Source organism: Chiloscyllium plagiosum, unplaced genomic scaffold, assembly GCF_037043375.1.
Source record: "Chiloscyllium plagiosum isolate Xiang-an unplaced genomic scaffold, Cpla_swu_hap1 HiC_scaffold_3, whole genome shotgun sequence".
Classification (NCBI taxonomy): Eukaryota; Metazoa; Chordata; class Chondrichthyes; order Orectolobiformes; family Hemiscylliidae; genus Chiloscyllium; species Chiloscyllium plagiosum.
Genome location: NW_028270141.1, coordinates 158,933,710 through 158,954,606, shown reverse-complemented (window position 1 = coordinate 158,954,606; position 20,897 = coordinate 158,933,710). Strand labels below are relative to the sequence as shown.

Here is a 20,897-nt window from a genome sequence, read left to right as displayed (position 1 = left end):
TCCCACACCCTCACTGTGTCTATCCCACACTGTGACTATCCCTCACCCTCACCGTGACTATCCCACAACCTCAATGTGACTATCCCACACCCTCACTGTGACTATCCCTCACCCTCACTGTGACTATCCCTCACTCTCACTGTGACTATCCCACACCCTCACTGTGACTATCCCACACCCTCACTGTGACTATCCCACACCCTCACTGTGACTATCCCACAACCTCACTGTGACTATCCCTCACCCTCACTGTGACTATCCAACACTCTCACTGTAACTATCTCACACACTCACTATGTCTATCCCACACTGTGACTATCCCTCACCCTCACTGTGACTATCCCACACCCTCACTGTGACTATCCCTCACTCTCACTGTGACTATCCCACACACTCACTGTGACTATCCCTCACCCTCACTGTGTCTATCCCTCAACTTCACTGTGTCTATCCCACACTGTGACTCTCCCACACCCTCACAGTGACTATCCCACACCCACACTGTGACTATCCCACACTCTCACTGTGACTATCCCTCACCCTCACTGTGACTATCCCACACCCTCACTGTGTCTATCCCACACCCTCACTGTGAATTTCCCACACCCTCACTGTGACTATCCAACACCCACACTGTGACTATCCCACACCATCACTGTGACTATCCCACACCCTCACTGTGTCTATCCCACACTGTGACTATCCCTCACCCTTACTGTGACTATCCCTCACCCTCACCGTGACTATCCCACACCCTCACTGTGTCTATCCCACACTGTGACTATCCCACACCCTCACTGTGACTATCCCACACCCTCACTGTGACTATCCCTCACTCTCACTGTGACTATCCCACACCCTCACTGTGACTATCCCACACCCTCACTGTGACTATCCCACACCCTCACTGTGTCTATCCCACACTGTGACTATCCCACACCCTCACTGTGACTATCCCTCACTCTCACTGTGACTATCCCACACCCTCACTGTGACTATCCCACACCCTCACTGTGTCTATCCCACACTGTGACTATCCCTCACCCTCACTGTGACTATCCCTCACCCTCACTGTGACTATCCCACAACCTCACTGTGACTATCCCACACCCTCACTGTGTCTAACCCACACTGTGACTATCCCTCACCCTCACTGTGACTATCCCTCACCCTCACTGTGACTATCCCACACCCTCACTGTGACTATCCCTCACTCTCACTGTGACTATCCCACACCCACACTGTGACTATCCCACACCCTCACTGTGACTATCCCACACCCTCACTGTGTCTAACCCACACTGTGACTATCCCTCACCCTCACTGTGACTATCCCTCACCCTCACTGTGACTATCCCACACCCTCACTGTGACTATCCCTCACTCTCACTGTGACTATCCCACACCCACACTGTGACTATCCCTCACCCTCACTGTGACTATCCCTCACCCTCACTGTGACTATCCCACACCCTCACTGTGACTATCCCACACCCACACTGTGACTATCCCACACCCTCACTGTGACTATCCCACACCCTCACTGTGACTTTCCCACACCCTCACTGTGACTATCCCACACCCTCACTGTGTCTATCCCACACCCTCACTGTGTCTATCCCACACCCTCACTGTGACTTTCCCACACCCTCACTGTGACTATCCCACACCCTCACTGTGTCTATCCTACACCCTCACTGTGACTTTCCCACACCCTCACTGTGACTATCCCTCACCCTCACTGTGACTATCCCTCACCCTCACTGTGACTATCCCACACCCACACTGTGTCTATCCCACACTGTGACTCTCCCACGCCCTCACTGTGACTATCCCTCACCCTCACTGTGACTATCCCACACCCTCACTGTGTCTATCCCACACTGTGTCTATCCCACACCCTCACTGTGACTATCCCTCACCCTCACTGTGACTATCCCACACTGTGGCTATCCCACACCCTCACTGTGTCTATCCCACACTGTGACTATCCCTCACCCTCACTGTGACTATCCCTCACCCTCACTGTGACTATCCCTCACCCTCACTGTGACTATCCCACACTCTCACTGTGACTATCCCACACCCCTCACTGTGACTATCCCTCACCCTCACTGTCACTATCCCACACCCTCACCGTGACTATCCCTCACCCTCACTGTGACTATCCCACACTCTCACTGTGACTATCCCACACCCCTCTCTGTGACTATCCCTCACCCTCACTGTGACTCTCCCAAAACCTTACTGTGACTATCCCACACCCTCACTGTGACTATCCCACACTCTCACTGTGACTATCCCACACCCTCACTGTGTCTATCCCACACTGTGACTCTCCCACACCCTCACTGTGACTATCCCACACCATCACTGTGACTATCCCACACCCTCACTGTGTCTATCCCACACCCTCACTGTGACTATCCCACACCCTCACTGTGACTATCCCACACCCTCACTGTGACTCTCCCACACCCACACTGTGACTATCCCACACTCTCACTGTGACTATCCCTCACCCTCACTGTGACTATCCCACACCCTCACTGTGACTATCCCACACCCTCACTGTGTCTATCCCTCACCCTCACTGTGACTATCCCACACCCTCACTGTGACTATCCCACACCGTCACTGACTATCCCACACCTTCACTGTGACTATCCCACACCCTCACTGTGTCTATCCCACACACTCACTGTGTCTATCCCTCACTCTCACTGTGACTATCCCACACTGTGACTATCCCTCACCCTCACTGTGTCTATCCCACACCCTCACTGTGACTATCCCACACCCTCCCTGTGAGTATCCCACACCCTCACTGTGAATACAGTATCCCACACCCTCACCCTCACTGTGAATTCAGTATCCCACGCCCACACTCTCACTGTGAATACCGTATCCCACACCCACACTCTCACTGTGAATACTGTATCCCACACCCACACCCTCACTGTGAATACAGTATCCCACACCCACACTCTCACTGTGAATACTGTATCCCACACCCACACCCTCACTGTGAATACAGTATCTCACACTCTCACCCACACTGTGAATACAGTATCCCACACCCACACCCTCACTGTGAATATAGTATCTCACACCCACACCCTCATTGTGAATACAGTATCCCACACCCACACCCTCACTGTGAATACAGTATCTCACACTCTCACCCTCACTGTGAATACAGTATTCCACACCCACACTCTCACTGTGAGTAAAGTATCCCACACCCACACTCTCACTGTGAATACAGTATCCCGCACCCACACCCTCACTGTGAATACAGTATCCCACACCCACACTGTGAGTACAGTATCTCACACCCTCACTGTGTGTACAGTATCTCACACCCTCACTGTGTGTACAGTATTCCACACCCACACCCACACTGTGAGTACAGTATCTCACACCCACACCCTCACTGTGAATACAGTATCTCACACTCTCACCCTCACTGTGAATACAGTATCCCACACCCTCACCCTCACTGTGAATACAGTATCTCACACTCTCACCCTCACTGTGAATACAGTATCTCACACTCTCACCCTCACTGTATGTACAGTATTCCACACCCACACCCACACTGTGAGTACAGTTCTCACACCCACACCCTCACTGTGAATACAGTATCTCACACTCTCACCCTCACTGTGAATACAGTATCCCACACTCTCACTGTGAATACAGTATCCCACACCCACACCCTCGCTGTGAATACAGTATCCCGCACCCACACTCTCACTGTGAATACAGTATCCCGCACCCACACCCTCACTGTGAATACAGTATCTCACACCCACACTGTGAGTACAGTATCTCACACCCTCACTGTGTGTACAGTATTCCACACCCACACCCACACTGTGAGTACAGTTCTCACACCCACACCCTCACTGTGAATACAGTATCCCACACCCACACTCTCACTGTGAATACAGTATCCCACACCCACACTCTCACTGTGAATACAGTATCCCACACCCTCACTGTGAATACAGTATCCCACACCCACACTGTGAATACAGTATCCCACACCCACACTGTGTGTACAGTATTCCACACCCACACTCTCACTGTGAATACAGTATCCCACACCCACACTCTCACTGTGAATACAGTATCCCACACCCTCACTGTGAATACAGTATCCCACACCCACACTGTGTGTACAGTATCCCACACCCACACCCTCACTGTGAATACAGTATCCCACACCCTCACTGTGAATACAGTATCCCACACCCACACCCACACTGTGAATACAGTATCCCACACCCACACTGTGAATACAGTATCCCACACCCTCACTGTGTGTACAGTATTCCACACCCACACCCACACTGTGTGTACAGTATTCCACACCCACACCCACACTGTGTGTACAGTATTCCACACCCACACCCTCACTGTGAATACAGTATCTCACACCCTCACTGTGTGTACAGTATCTCACACCCACACCCTCACTGTGAATACAGTATCCCACACCCACACCCTCACTGTGAATACAGTATCCCACACCCACACCCTCACTGTGAATACAGTATCCCACACCCTCACCCTCACTGTGAATACAGTATCCCACACCCACACCCTCACTGTGAATACAGTATCCCACACCCTCACCCTCACTGTGAATACAGTATCTCACACCCACACCCACACTGTGAATACAGTATCTCACACCCTCACTGTGTGTACAGTATCTCACACCCACACCCTCACTGTGAATACAGTATCCCACACCCTCACCCTCACTGTGAATACAGTATCTCACACTCTCACCCTCACTGTGAATACAGTATCTCACACTCTCACCCACACTGTGTGTACAGTATCTCACACCCACACCCTCACTGTGAATACAGTATCCCACACCCACACCCTCACTGTGAATACAGTATCCCACACCCACACCCTCACTGTGAATACAGTATCCCACACCCACACCCTCACTGTGAATACAGTATCCCACACCCACACCCTCACTGTGAATACAGTATCCCACACCCTCACCCTCACTGTGAATACAGTATCCCACACCCACACTGTGAACACAGTATCCCACACCCTCACTGTGAATACAGTATCCCACACCCACACCCACACTGTGAATACAGTATCCCACACCCACACTGTGAATACAGTATCCCACACCCTCACTGTGTGTACAGTATTCCACACCCACACCCACACTGTGAATACAGTATCTCACACCCACACCCACACTGTGAGTACAGTATCTCACACCCACACCCTCACTGTGAATACAGTATCTCACACCCTCACTGTGTGTACAGTATCTCACACCCACACCCTCACTGTGAATACAGTATCCCACACCCACACCCTCACTGTGAATACAGTATCCCACACCCTCACCCTCACTGTGAATACAGTATCCCACACCCACACCCTCACTGTGAACACAGTGTCCCTCTCCCAGGCTTTCCCATGTGTCTAAGAGATCCCAGTGAGGAGCTGTCAGCGTGCTGATTTGGCTGATACCTCGTTTGTCAAGAATAGAGTGGTGCTGGAAAAGCACAGCCGGTCAGGCGGCATCTGAGGATCCGGAAAATCGATGTTTCGGGCAGGAGCCCTTCATTAGGAGTGAGGCAGGAAGCTTCTGGGGTGGCGGGATAAGTGGGAGGGAGGTGGGGCTCAGGAGAAGGTAGCTGAGAGTACACGAGGTGGATGGAGGTGGGGGTTCAAGGTGATAGGTCAGAGAGGAGGGTGGAATGGGTAGGTGGGAAGGAAGATAGACAGGTAGGACAGGTCATGAGGACAGTGCTGAGCTGGAAGTTTGGAACTAGGATGAGGTGGGGAAGGGGAAATGAGGAAATTGTTGAAGTCCACATTGATGCCCTGGGGTTGAAGTGTTCCGAGGCGGAAGATGAGGCGTTCTTCCTCCAGGCGTTGGGTTGTGAGGGAGCGGCGGTAAAGGAGGCCCAGGACCTCCATGTCTTCGGCAGAGTGGGAGGGGGAGTTGAAATGTTCAGCCATGGGGCAGTGTGGTTGATTGGTGCGGGTGTCCTGGAGATGTTCCCTAAAGCGCTCTGCTAGGAGGCGCCCAGTCTCCCCAATGTAGAGGAGACCGCATCGGGAGCAACGGATACAATAAATGATATTAGTGGATGTGCAGATAAAACCTTGATGGATGTGGAAGGCTCCTTTAGGGCCTTGGATGGAGGTGAGGGTGGAGGTGTGGGCGCAGGTTTTGCAATTCCTGCAGTGCCATGGGAAGGTGCCAGGATGGGAGGGTGGGTTGTTGGGGGGTGTGGATCTGACCAGGTAGTCACAGAGGGAACGGTCTTTGCGGAAGGCGGAAAGGGGTGGGGAGGGAAATATATCCCTGGTGGTGGGGTCTGTTTGGAGGTGGCGGAAATGTCGGCGGATGATTTGGTTTATGCGAAGGTTGGTAGGGTGGAAGGTGAGCACAAGGGGCTTCTGTCCTTGTTACGGTTTGAGGGGTGGGGTCTGAGGGCGGAGGTACAGGATGTGGACGAGATCCGTTGGAGGGCATCTTTAACCATGTGGGAAGGGAAATTGCGGTCTCTAAAGAAGGAGGCCATCTGGTGTGTTCTGTGGTGGAAATGGTCCTCCTGGGAACAGATATGGCAGAGGCGGAGGAATTGGGAATACGGGATGGCATTTTTGCAAGAGCTAGGATAGGAAGAGGTGTAATCCAGGTAGCTGTGGGAGTCGGTGGGTTTGTCAAAAATGTCAGTGTCGAGTCGGTCGTCATTAATAGAGATGGAGAGGTCCAGAAAAGGGAGGGAGGTGTCAGAGATGGTCCAGGTAAATTTAAGGTCAGGGTGGAATGTGTTGGTGAAGTTGATGAATTGCTCAACCTCCTCGCGGGAGCACGAGGTGGCACCGATACAGTTCCCGGACTACGAGGTTGGAAGCTGTGGGTGGGAGATCTCCTGAGGTGATGAGGTTCTGTATGGTCTGGGAGATGATGGTTTGGTGATGGGGGGGTGGGGTCATGGTCGAGGGGGCAGTAGGAAGAGGTGTCCTCGAGTTGGCATTTGGCTTCAGCGGTGTAGAGGTCAGTGAGCCAAACTCCCAGTGCACCCCCTTTATCTGCTGGTTTGATGGTGAGGTTGGGATTGGAGCAGAGGGATTGGAGGGCAGCACGTTGTGAGGGTGAGAGGTTGGAGTGGGGGGAGCGGGGGCAGACAGGTTCAGGCGGCAGTTGGAAATGAAGAGGCCAGCGCGGGGTGTTGTATGTGTACCTTGTATGTGTTGTCGGTCAGTGTGTTCATCATGTTCTGTAAGTAGGATCTGAAGCCGATGTGCATCTTTGCTGAGCTGGAGGTTAAATTCCTGAACTCGTTGCTGCGTCCAGTGAAACGTGCCTGTGGCCTCCGGGTGTGTGGCTTATGCATGTCACTGACAGACTCCGTGAATATCCTCATGAACCAGTGAAGGGAGAACTGGTACATGCAGTTCAACTTTGCCAGCTCATCCATGACAAAGTACATGACTGAGCCGCGGGTGGCCATTGGTAAATACTTCTTGCGAGCAGCCATGATCTTCCTCTCATTTTCCTCTGAGGCTTCCACTCGCAACTTAATCTCTTTGGACATTTCTTTGGACTGTTGAAGGGTGTCGATGAGGTCCTGGTCATCCAGAATATGCCCTATGGATAAGATGGTATGGTTAGAAAACGCGTCGCACTGTTTGAGTTCAGCTGGAGGACTGTGCACAGTGCTGAGTGCTGTACTCCAGGAAATGTGTGAATGCCTCACTGGGACTAGGGAATGAGAAACTTCACTCATTTGGGCTTCCCACTGACCCAGCCAACTTGGATGCTCACGTTTTGTAATTTCTGCTTTGAGGACTTGCAAATCTTTCTGTTCTGTAGCTTTCTGCAACCTTTCTCATTTTAAAAAAATATCCAGCTCCTCTATTCTTCCTACCAAAGTATATGACCTCACATTTCCCCACATTATATTCCACCTGGGATCAATGTTAGGACCACAGCTGTTTTCCATTCTTGGAGGAAGGAAGGGAAGGTGAAGTCAGTGGGCGAGAAATCAGCAATGGGGGGAAACTGCAGTTTGCAATTGAAGTTGTTCGTTTTGTAAGGGAGAACAGAAGAAGTGTTATTGAAATGGAGAGAGACTGCAGAACGCTGCAACACAAAGGGACTTGGGGGGGACTTGTGCACAAACACAGAAAGCTAGCACCCAGGAACAGCAGGTAATCGGGAAGGGCTACTGCAATGTTGGGCCTTGTTTCAAGGGGATTGGAGTATAAGAGTAGGGGAGTCTTACTGCAACTGTACAGGGAGCTGGGGAGAGCACATCTGGAGCACTGTCAGCAGCTGTGTCTCTTATTGAAGGGAAGACACCATTTCACTGGAAGCAGCTCAGAGAAGGTTCACTGGGATGGTCACTGGGATGGTCACTGGGACGGTCACTGGGACGGTCACTGGGACGGTCACTGGGACGGTCACTGGGACGGTCACTGGGATGGTCACTGGGATGGTCGGAGTGTTTTATGAGCAAAGGTTAAACAGCCTGGGAGGTCAGGCCTGACCTGGGGCTTTTCCAGCACCACACTCTGACTCTGACTCTCCAGCATCTGCCATCCTCACTTTCTCCTAAACAGGTTGGGACTCTACTCCCTGGAGTGCAGAGGAATGAGAGGGGACCTCACTGAAACACATTCGATTCTTCAGGGGCTTGACAGGGTCAATGCTGACAGGATGGTCCCCTAATGGAAGGGTCTAGGGCCCGAGGGCACAGTCTCGGGATAAAGGGGACACCAATTTAAGACGGAGATAAGGAGGGATTTCTTCCCTCAGAGGGGATGTGGCTCTTTGGAACTCGCCACAGAGAGCTGTGAGGGCAGAGTCCCTGTGTTTATTTGAGGCTGAGATCGAGAGATTCTCGATCAGTCAGGAATTCGAGGGTTATGGGGAATGGAGAGGAAAGCAGATCTGAGGCATATTGGATCAGCCATGCTTCTATTGAATGATGGATCAGGCTCGAGGGGCCGAATGGCCTACTCCTGTTCCTATTTCTGATGGTCTGATGGCCACACATTTCCTCACGTTATATTCCACCTATCAATTTTTTGCCCACTCACCCATCCCTGTATACAACCCTCTGCAGACTCCTGGTGTCTTGTTATTGTTTATTCATGGGACATTGGTATCACTGGCTGGGGCCAGTATTTATTACCCCGTCCCTAGTTGCCCCTTGAGAGGGTGGGGGTGAGCTGCCTTCCTGACCCGCTGCAGTCCGTGTGCTGTGGGTAGACCCACAATGTCCCTGAGGGAGGGAATTCCAGGATTCTGACCCAGTGACACTGAAGGAACGGGGAGATATTTCCCAGTCAGGATGGGAGGGACTTGGAGGGGAATTTGCAGGGGGTGGTGTTCCCGTGTATCTGCTGCCCCTTGTCCTTCCAGATGGAAGTGGCTGTGGGTTTGGAAGGTGCTGCCTGAGGATCTTTGGTGAGTTGCTGCAGTGTATCTTGTAGATGGTACACACTGCTGTTACTGAGGGTCGGTGGGGGAGGGAGGGGATGGTACACACTGCTGTTACTGAGCGTCGGTGGGGGGTAGGGAGGGGATGGTACACACTGCTGTTACTGAGCGTCGGTGGGGGAGGGAGGGGATGGTACACACTGCTGTTACTGAGCGTCGGTGGGGGGAGGGAGGGGATGGTACACACTGCTGTTACTGAGCGTCGGGGGGGGGAGGGGATGGTACACACTGCTGTTACTGAGCATCGGTGGGGGGGGGGGAGGGGGTGGTACACACTGCTGTTACTGAGCGTCGGTGGGGGGGAGGGAGGGGATGGTACACACTGCTGTTACTGAGCATCGGTGGGGGAGGGAGGGGATGGGACACACTGCTGTTACTGAGTGTCGGTGGGGGGGAGGGAGGGGATGGTACACACTGCTGTTACTGAGCGTCGGTGGGGGGGGGGAGGGGATGGTACACACTGCTGTTACTGAGTGTCGGTGGGGGGGAGGGAGGGGATGGTACACACTGCTGTTACTGAGCGTTGGTGGGGGAGGGAGGGGATGGTACACACTGCTGTTACTGAGCATCGGTGGGGGGGGAGGGAGGGGATGGTACACACTGCTGTTACTGAGCGTCGGTGGGGGAGGGAGGGGATGGTACAGACTGCTGTTACTGAGCATCGGTGGGGGGGGAGGGAGGGGATGGTACACACTGCTGTTACTGAGCGTCGGTGGGGGGGAGGGAGGGGATGGTACAGACTGCTGTTACTGAGCGCGGTGGGGGAAGGGAGGGGTGGTACACACTGCTGTTACTGAGCGCCGGTGGGGGAGGGAGGGGTGGTACACACTGCTGTTACTGAGTGTCGGTGGGGGGGAGGGAGCGGATGGTACACACTGCTGTTACTGAGCGTCGGTGGTGGGGGAGGGAGGGGATGGTACACACTGCTGTTACTGAGCGTCGGTGGTGGGGGAGGGAGGGGATGGTACACACTGCTGTTACTGAGCATCGGTGGGGGGGAGGGAGTGGATGGTACACACTGCTGTTACTGAGCGTCGGTGGGGGGAGGGAGGGGATGGTACACACTGCTGTTACTGAGCGTCGGTGGTGGGGAGGGAGGGGATGGTACTCACTACTGTTACTGAGCGTCGGTGGGGGGAGGGAGGGGATGGTACACACTGCTGTTACTGAGCGTTGGTGGGGGGAGGGAGGGGATGGTACACACTGCTGTTACTGAGCGTCGGTGGGGGGGGGGGAGGGGATGGTACTCACTGCTGTTACTGAGTGTCGGTGGGGGGAGGGAGGGGATGGTACACACTGCTGTTACTGAGCATCGGTGGGAGGAGGGAGGGGATGGTACTCACTGCTGTTACTGAGTGTCGGTGGGGGGAGGGAGGGGATGGTACTCACTACTGTTACTGAGCGTCGGTGGGGGGAGGGAAGGGATGGTACACACTGCTGTTACTGAGCATTGGTGGGGGGAGGGAGGGGATGGTACACACTGCTGTTACTGAGCGTCGGTTGGGGAGGGAGGGGATGGTACACACTGCTGTTACTGAGCGTCGGTCGGGGAGGGAGGGGATGGTACACACTGCTGTTACTGAGCGTCGGTTGGGGAGGGAGGGGATGGTACACACTGCTGTTACTGAGCATCGGTGGGAGGAGGGAGGGGATGGTACTCACTGCTGTTACTGAGTGTCGGTGGGGGGAGGGAGGGGATGGTACTCACTGCTGTTACTGAGTGTCGGTGGGGGAGGGAGGGGATGGTACACACTGCTGTTACTGAGCGTCGGTGGGGGGGAGGGAGGGGATGGTACACACTGCTGTTACTGAGCGTCGGTGGGGGTGGGAGTGGGTGTTTGTGGATGTGGTGCCAATCAAGCGGCTGCTTTGTCCTGGATGGTGTTGAGCTTCTTGAGTGTTGTTCGAGCTGCCCCCATCTTTTATCTTTTATCTTGGCCTGCTGGACACACTTTCCTCATTCCTGAAGAAGGGCTTGTGCCTGAAACGTCGATTCTCCTGCTCATTGGATGCTGCCTGACCTGCTGCGCTTTTCCAGCAACACATTTTCAGCTCTGATCTCCAGCATCTGCAGCCCTCACTTTCTCCACTCCTGACTTGTACCTTGTAGATGGTGGAAAGGCTTTGGGGAGTCAGGAGGTGGGTTACTCACTGCAGTATTCCCAGCCTCTGACCTGCTCTTATAGCCGCTGTGTTTATGGGGTGATTCCAATTGAATTTCTGGTCAATTGTAACCCCAAAGATGTTGATAGTGGGGGATTTAGCCCAATGGCAGTGGCTAGATTCTTTCCCATTGGAGGTGGTCATTGTCTAACCAGTGTGAATGATTTTTGTCAGCTCAAGTGTGGATATTCTCCTGCAGAGATGTCCTGGAGCTGAGGTGACTGACCTCCAACAACCATCACCATCCTCCTATGGGCCAGGTATGACTCTAACCAGCGGAGAGATTGCCCTCTGATACCCATTGATTCCAGTTTTGCCCGGGCTCCTTGATGCCACACTCAGTCGAATGCAGCCTTGGTGTCAAGAGCTGTCCCTCTCCCCTCCCCTCTGGAATCCAGCTCTTTTGTCCATGTTTGACCCAAGGCTGTAATGAGGTCAGGAGCTGAGTGACCTTGGGGGGGGAACCCAAACTGGGTGTCACTGTTACTGACCCCTTCCATCACTTTACTGAGAATCGAGGGGAGACTGATGGGACAGTAACTGGCTGGGTTGGATCTGTCCTGCTTTTTATGTACAGGAGATACCTGGGCAATGTCCCACATTGGGAGAAAGTGAGGACTGCAGAAGGTGTCGATCAGAATCAAAATGTGTGGCACTAGTGAAGCACAGCGGGTCAGGCAGCATCCAAAGAGCAGGAAAGTCAACATTTACAACATAAGCCCTTCATCAGGATTGGGGTGGAGGGGGAGAAGGAGGCTGTGAGTTAAATGGGTGGGATTGGGGGGGGGGGGGAACATACCATTGGAATGTGATGGGTAGGTGAGGTGAGGAGTGATGGTGACTGGGCGGAGTGGAGGGTGAACCAGAAAGGTGGGACGGAACGTAGACAGATAGGACAGGTCAAGAGGGCGGTCCTGAGTTGGACGGTTGGATCTGGGATAAGGTGGGGGAAGGGGAGATGAGGAAACTGGTGAAATCGAAGTTGATGCCGAGTGGTTGGAAGGTCCCGAGGTGGAAGATGAGGCGTTCTTCCTCCAGGCGTCGGGTGGTGAGGGAGTGGCAATGGAGGAGGCCCAGGAGTGGGAGGGGGAGTTGAAGTGTCCAGCCACAGGGCGGTGGGGTTGGTGGGTGCGGTGTCCTGGAGATGTTCTCTGAAACATTCTCAAGCAGGTGTCCTGTCTCCCCAATATAGAGGAGACCAGATCAAAGCAATGGATACAGTAGATGAGGTGTGTGGTCGTGCAGGTAAATCTCGGATGGATGTGGAAGGATCCTTTAGGGGCGTTGGACGGAGGTGTGGGTGGGGGGCAGGTTTTGCAATTCCTGCAGTGGCAGGGGAAGGTGCCAGGACAGGAGGGACCCTGTCAGGGTGGTCCCCTGGGGTTTGGGGGGGACCCTGTCAGGGTGGTCCCCTGGGGCGAGGAGGACCCTGTCAGGGTGGTCCCCTGGGGTTTGGGGGGGACCCTGTCAGGGTAGTCCCCTGGGGCGAGGAGGACCCTGTCAGGGTGGTCCCCTGGGGTTTGGGGGGGACCCTGTCAGGGTGGTCCCCTGGGGTGAGGAGGACCCTGTCAGGGTGGTCCCCTGGGGTGTGGAGGACCCTGTCAGGGTGGTCCCCTGGGGTGTGGAGGACCCTGTCAGAGTGGTCCCCTGGGGTGTGGGGGCCCCTGTCAGGGTGGTCCCCTGGGGTGTGGGGGACCCTGTCAGGGTGGTCCCCTGGGGTGTGAGGGACCCTGTCAGGGAGGTCCCCTGGGGTGTGGGGGACCCTGTCAGGGTGGTCCCCTGGGGTTTGTGGGGGACCCTGTCAGGGTGGTCCCCTGGGGTGTGAGGGACCCTGTCAGGGTGGTCCCCTGGGGTTTGTGGGGGACCTTGTCAGGGTGGTCCCCTGGGGTGTGAGGGACCCTGTCAGGGTGGTCCCCTGGGGTGTGAGGGACCCTGTCAGGGTGGTCCCTGGGGTGTGAGGGACCCTGTCAGGGTGGTCCCCTGGGGTTTGTGGGGGACCCTGTCAGGGTGGTCCCCTGGGATGTGTGGGACCCTGTCAGGGTGGTCCCCTGGGATGTGTGGGACCCTGTCAGGGTGGTCCCCTGGGGTTTGGGGGGGATCCTATCAGGGTGGTCCCCTGGGGTGTGGGGGACCCTGTCAGGGTGGTCCCCTGGGGTGTGAGGGACCCTGACAGGGTGGTCCCCTGGGGTTTGTGGGGGACCCTGTCAGGGTGGTCCCCTGGGGTGTGAGGGACCCTGTCAGGGTGGTCCCTGGGGTGTGAGGGACCCTGTCAGGGTGGTCCCCTGGGGTTTGTGGGGGACCCTGTCAGGGTGGTCCCCTGGGATGTGAGGGACCCTGTCAGGGTGGTCCCCTGGGGTTTGGGGGGGATCCTATCAGGGTGGTCCCCTGGGGTGTGGGGGACCCTGTCAGGGTGGTCCCCTGGGGTGTGAGGGACCCTGACAGGGTGGTCCCCTGGGGTTTGTGGGGGACCCTGTCAGGGTGGTCCCCTGGGGTGTGAGGGACCCTGTCAGGGTGGTCCCCTGGGGTTTGGGGGAATCCTGTCAGGGTGGTCCCCTGGGGTGTGGAGGACCCTGTCAGGGTGTTCCCCTGGGGTGTGGAGGACCCTGTCAGGATGGTCCCCTGGGGTGTGAGAGACCCTGTCAGGGTGACCCCCTGGGGTTTGGGGGGGATCCTGTCAGGGTGTTCCCCTGGGGTGTGGGGGACCCTGTCAGGGTGGTCCCCTGGGGTGTGGAGGACCCTATCAGGGTGACCCCCTGGGGTTTGGGGTGACCCTGTCAGGGTGATTCCCTGGGGTTTGGGGGGGACCCTGTCAGGGTGATCCCCTGGGGTTTAGGGGGGACCCTGTCAGGGTGGTCCCCTGGAGTGTGGGGGACCTTGTCAGGGTGACCGCCTGGGGTTTGGGGGGGATCCTGTCAGGGTGGTCCCCTGGGGTGTGGGGGACACTGTCAGGGTGACCCCCTGGGGTTTGGGGGGGATCCTGTCAGGGTGGTTCCCTGGGGTGTGGGGGGAATCCTGTCAGGGTGGTCCCCTGGGGTGTGGGGGACACTGTCAGGGTGACCCCCTGGGGTTTGGGGGGGATCCTGTCAGGGTGGTCCCCTGGGGTGTGGGGGACACTGTCAGGGTGACCCCCTGGGGTTTGGGGGGTATCCTGTCAGGGTGGTCCCCTGGGGTGTGGGGGGAATCCTGTCAGGGTGACCCCCTGGGGTTTGGGGGGGACCCTGTCAGGGTGGTTCCCTGGGGTGTGGGGGGAATCCTGTCAGGGTGGTCCCCTGGGGTGTGGGGGACCCTGTCAGGGTGACCCCCTGGGGTTTGGGGGGGACCCTGTCAGGGTGGTTCCCTGGGGTGTGGGGGGAATCCTGTCAGGGTGGTCCCCTGGGGTGTGGGAGACCCTGTCAGGGTGACCCCCTGGGGTTTGGGGGGGATCCTGTCAGGGTGGCTCCCTGGGGTGTGGGGGGAATCCTGTCAGGGTGGTCCCCTGGGGTGTGGGTGACCCTGTCAGGGTGACCCCCTGGGGTTTGGGGGGGATCCTGTCAGGGTGGTCCCCTGGGGTTTGGGGGGGACCCTGTCAGGGTGGTCCCCTGGGGTGTGGGGGACCCTGTCAGGGTGACCCCCTGGGGTTTGGGGGGGATCCTGTCAGGGTGGTCCCCTGGGGTTTGGGGGGGACCCTGTCAGGGTGGTCCCCTGGGACTTGGGGGGGATCCTGTCAGGGTGATCCCCTGGGGTTTGGGGTGACCCTGTCAGGGTGGTCCCCTGGGGTGTGGGGGACCCTGTCAGGGTGGTCCCCTGGGGTGTGGGGGACCCTGTCAGGGTGACAGACTTGTGTCTTGGGGCTGTTTCTAGCTACAGTGCCTCGTGGCCTGCACAGTAAGGTTAATGACATTGTGTGAGAGAGGTGTAAACTGGAATATCCAAATGGATTACTGAAGAATTCCAGCCAACATCCTAAATATACCAGAATGAGGGAGAGGAATGGGTGGTGGATCTGTCACCACGGTTTCACTGTCGGAGGGTCGTTCCAAGCTTGCCTAACACTTACATCTTTCACCTTGAACAGAGCGAGTCTGTCGGCAGCCTGGCCATTGGGTTGGGATGGTCCCCAGCTACCGTTCCCGTCCCCCTGTTAGCTTTGCTTCACTGTTAATATTTACAGCCGTGTGGGTACGTTCCTGAATAGGAATGGTTTGGAATGATGTGGTCCGTGCAGACAGCTAGGGTTGTGGGTTACTTTGGGAATGTGGCTGGTGTGGATTCGTTAGACTGAAGGGTCTGTATCTGCGTGGCATGGGTTTGTGACTCTCTGCTAAACTGATGGACAAAGAAATGACTTGACAACTCACTCTGAAGGGAACCTTTTCAAATTCAGTTTGGTTCCTGCCACGGTCAAATTCCTGGTGATTCTTAGAAGCTATTGATCAATTTAGCAGTGATAGAGTCACACACAAATGGGCAAGTCCCAAACAGGCCTTTCCATCGTGTAGTCCACTGGGAGGGATACCTCTGGACATGAACAATGCAGCCACGTGGGTTGTCAGTGATGCCTTCTGCCTTTGGCAGTCAGCTCTGCTTACCCTCGGTTTTCTGAAATAAGGACAGTGATTTATTCTCCAGATCGCGCAGGGTGACCAGGTCGTTTGCAATGCTCTGCAGCAGTTGTCCAAGCTGTTCCTCCACTTGTGGATGCTGTCGCTTCACGACGCGGGATAGAAGCTGCTCCTGGAGACCCTCGAAGGTCACTGTGCAGTTAATCAGGGTCACCAGGTTACACACAGCAGGTAGGAAGTTCGGGTTGGAGATCCGGGTGGTCATGTACAACCTGCGATTATATTGTTAAACCAATCAACACATTCACTCAAACTCAAATGCAAACAAAATCCAGACAGAAACTGCTGCAGAACTTGCAGAAAGGCGATTGGACTCGAAACATGAACTCTCCTTTCTCTCCACAGATGCTGCCATACCTGCTGAGTTTCTCCAGCAATTTCTGTTCCGATTTTCTGAATCCGGGTTTGGTGTTACCTGAAGTTGGAATTGTATTCGACTTCCTTGTTTCCAATCCTGATGTAGTCCTGCCCCTCTCGGGAATAAATCTCTCGCACCAACACTGGCCTCAGCCCTGGATCAATCTGCTCCGTTAATTCCTGCAGGGAAGGAGACAAACCAAACACATTCCTTTCCTTTCAATCTTTCCTCAGCTTCTTTATCCTGGTCAGTTGAGGCAACCCACAGGTTAGATACAGAGTAAAACTCACCCGACACTGCCCCAATCAAATCCTCCCAGGATAAGGACAGCACAGGGTTAGATACAGAGTAAAGCTCCCTCTACACTGTCCCCCATCAAACACCCCCCAGGACAGGGGCAGCACGGGGTTAGATACAGAGTAAAGCTCCCTCTACACTGTCCCCCATCAAACCCTCCCAGGATAAGGACAGCACAGGGTTAGATACAGAGTAAAGCTCCCTCTACACTGTCCCCCATCAAACCCTCCCAGGATAAGGACAGCACAGGGTTAGATACAGAGTAAAGCTCCCTCTACACTGTCCCCCATCAAACCCTCCCAAGATAAGGACAGCACGGGGTTAGATACAGAGTAAAGCTTCCTCTACACTGTCCCCCATCAAACCCTCCCAGGATAAGGACAGCACGGGGTTAGATACAGAGTAAAGCTTCCTCTACACTGTCCCCCATCAAACACCCCCAGGACAGGGACAGCACGGGGTTAGATACAGAGTAAAGCTCCCTCTACACTGTCCTCCATCAAACCCTCCCAGGATAAGGACAGCACGGGGTTAGATACAGAGTAAAGCTCCCTCTACACTGTCCCCCATCAAACCCTCCCAGGATAAGGACAGCACAGGGTTAGATACAGAGTAAAGCTCCCTCTACACTGTCCCCCATCAAACCCTCCCAGGATAAGGACAGCACGGGGTTAGATACAGAGTAAAGCTCCCTCTACACTGTCCCCCATCAAACCCTCCCAGGATAAGGACAGCACGGGGTTAGATACAGAGTAAAGCTCCCTCTACACTGTCCCCCATCAAACACCCCCCAGGACAAGGACAGCACGGGGTTAGATACAGAGTAAATCTCCCTCTACACTATCCCCCATCAAACCCTCCCAGGGCACGGTCAGCGTGGGGTTAGATACAGAGTAAAGCTCCCTCTACACTGTTCCCCATCAAACACCCCCAGGACCGGGACAGCACGGGGTTAGATACAGAGTAAAGCTCCCTCTACACTGTCCCCCACCAAATACCCACAGGACAGGGACAGCACAAGGTCAGATACAGAGCAAAGCTGCCTCTACACTGTCCCCATCAAATACCCCCCAGGACAGGGACAGCACATGGTTAGATACAGAGTAAAGCTCTCTCTACAATGTCCCCATCAAACACTCCCAGGACACAGACAGTGCGGGGTTAGATACAGAGTAAAGTTCCCTCTACACTGTGCCCCATCAAACACCCCCAGGACAGGAAAAGCACGGGGTCAGATACAGAGTAAAGCTTCCTCTACACTGTCCCTCATCAAACACCCCCAGGACAGGGACAGCACGGGGTCAGATACAGAGTAAAGCTCCCTCTACACTGTCCCCCATCAAACACCCCCTAGGACAGGGACAGCACGGGGTCAGATACAGAGTAAAGCTCCCTCTACACTGTCCCCCATCAAACACCTCCAGGACAGGGACAGCACAGGGTTAGATACAGAGTAAAGCTCCCTCTACACTGTCCCCCATCAAACACCCCCTAGGACAGGGACAGCACGGGGTCAGATACAGAGTAAAGCTCCCTCTACACTGTCCCCCATCAAACACCTCCAGGACAGGGACAGCACAGGGTTAGATACAGAGTAAAGCTCCTCTACACTGTTCCCCCATCAAACACCCCCTAGGACAGGGACAGCACAGGGTCAGATACAGAGTAAAGCTCCCTCTACACTGTCCCCCATCAAACATACCCCAGGACAGGGACAGCACAGGGTTAGATACAGAGTAAAGCTCCCTCTACAGTGTCCCCCCCATCAAACACCCCCAGGACAGGGACAGCACGGGGTTGGATACAGAGTAAAGCCCCCTCTACACTGTCCCCCATCAAACACCCCCAGGACAGGGACAGCACAGGGTTAGATACAGAGTAAAGCTCCCTCTACACTGTCCCCCATCAAACACCCCCCAGGACAGGGACAGCGTGGGGTTAGATACAGAGTAAAGCTCTCTCTACACTGTCCCCCATCAAACGCCCCCCAGGACAGGTACAGCACAGGGTTAGATACAGAGTAAAGCTCTCTCTACACTGTCCCCCATCAAACACCCCCCAGGACAGGGACAGCGTGGGGTTAGATACAGAGTAAAGCTCTCTCTACACTGTCCCCCATCAAACACCCCCCAGGACAGGGACAGCACGGAGTTAGATACAGAGTAAAGCTCTCTCTACACTGTCCCCCATCAAACACCCCCCAGGACAGGGACAGCGTGGGGTTAGATACAGAGTAAAGCTCCCTGTACAGTGTCCCCTAAGCAGCAGCTTCCTTTCTCGATACTCACGTGTAGGAGGACTGGGTATCCCATGCGAATTGCACTCTCCAGGAGTTTGGTGTACCCAGGGTCTGTTGCCAGGAGGATGAGCAGCTCCTGCCCTTCCATCTTCGTGATCCAACTTCTTGCCTGACCCTGTGGGTCAATGAGTAGCGGCCAGTTGTTGCTCATCTTCACCAGGATAGCATTTTCGGTGGAGTAATTATCAGCTGGCAGACCCTGATTCTGTAAAATGCGAACCTGAGAGAGGGATACATCACATTCCTTTAACACTGCTAACAAATGTGTGCACATACAGCCAGACAATTAAAACCCATCACAGACTTACTCCGAAATACTTTGATTTGTTTTTTGGTTTTTGTCCCAATTATGTATCCCTCTCTTCCTCACTCACTCCCTCCGCACTTTGCCACTCTGTTCCTCCAAATCCCTTTCACTCTATTCCACTTTCCCAATCTCGAGTCACAGAAATAAGCCTTTCAGCCCATCAACTCTGCACGAGTGTGTGTGCGTGTATATAAACGGGAGTGCGTGTGTGTGTACGTCGCACGTGCGCGCATGTGAGTGTGTGTATTTGCATGTGCATGTGTACTTGTCCGTGTGTGTACGCGTGTGCATTTGCGTGTGCGTGCGTGTGTATTTGCGTGTGCGTGTGTGTGCGCGCATGTGTATTTGCATGTGCGTGCGTGTGTATATGCGTGTGCATGTGTGCGCGTGTGTGTATTTGCGTGTGTGTGTGTGTGTGCGTGTGTATTTGCGTGTGCATGTGTGTGTGCATGCATGGGGGAGTGTGCGTTTGAGTGTGTGCACAATAGCCCTCTGCAGATTCCAGGTCACGCTTACCCTGTCTATGTCCCTCTGTAGACTCTGGGTCACCCTTACCCTGTCTATGTCCCTCTGCAGACTCTGGGTCACCCTTACCCTGTCTATGTCCCTCTGCAGACTCTGGGTCACCCTTACCCTGTCCATGTCCCTCTGCAGACTCTGGGTCACCCTTACCCTGTCCATGTCCCTCTGCAGACTCTGGGTCACCCTTACCCTATCTATGTCCCTCTGCAGACTCTGGGTCACCCTTACCCTGTGTATACCCCTCTGCAGTCTCTCAGTCACCCTTACCCTGTCTATGTCCCTCTGCAGTCTCTGGGTCACCCTTACCCTGTCTATGTCCCTCTGCAGACTGTGGGTCACCCTTACCCTGTCTATGTCCCTCTGCAGACTCTGGGTCACCCTTATCCTGTCTATGTCCCTCTGCAGACTCTGGGTCACCCTTATCCTGTCTATGTCCCTCTGCAGTCTCTGAGTCACCCTTACCCTGTGTATACCCCTCTGCAGACTCTGGGTCACCCTTACCCTGTCCATGTCCCTCTGCAGACTGTGGGTCACCCTTACCCTGTCTATGTCCCTCTGCAGACTCTGGGTCACCCTTATCCTGTCTATGTCCCTCTGCAGACTCTGGGTCACCCTTATCCTGTCTATGTCCCTCTGCAGACTCTGGGTCACCCTTATCCTGTCTATGTCCCTCTGCAGTCTCTGAGTCACCCTTACCCTGTGTATACCCCTCTGCAGTCTCTGAGTCACCCTTACCCTGTCTATGTCCCTCTGCAGACTCTGGGTCACCCGTACTCTGTCTATGTCCCTCTGCAGTCTCTGGGTCACCCTTAACCTGTCAATATCCCTCT

At 54.9% G+C, this 20,897-nt stretch overlaps 1 protein-coding gene across 1 annotated transcript in view; it reads right to left on the bottom strand.

Annotated features, from left to right (window-relative positions):
- Window positions 1-20,897, bottom strand: part of LOC122540190 (dynein axonemal heavy chain 6-like) — a 1,075,999-nt gene that overhangs the window by 269,484 nt on the left and 785,618 nt on the right. The window contains exons 60-63 of the mRNA XM_087984706.1: window positions 19,228-19,458; window positions 16,700-16,821; window positions 16,252-16,496; window positions 7,257-7,663 (exon numbers count right to left, since the gene is read on the bottom strand). Coding sequence (XP_087840832.1) covers window positions 7,257-7,663; window positions 16,252-16,496; window positions 16,700-16,821; window positions 19,228-19,458 — 1,005 coding nt within the window. The remainder of the gene's footprint in view (window positions 1-7,256; window positions 7,664-16,251; window positions 16,497-16,699; window positions 16,822-19,227; window positions 19,459-20,897) is intronic.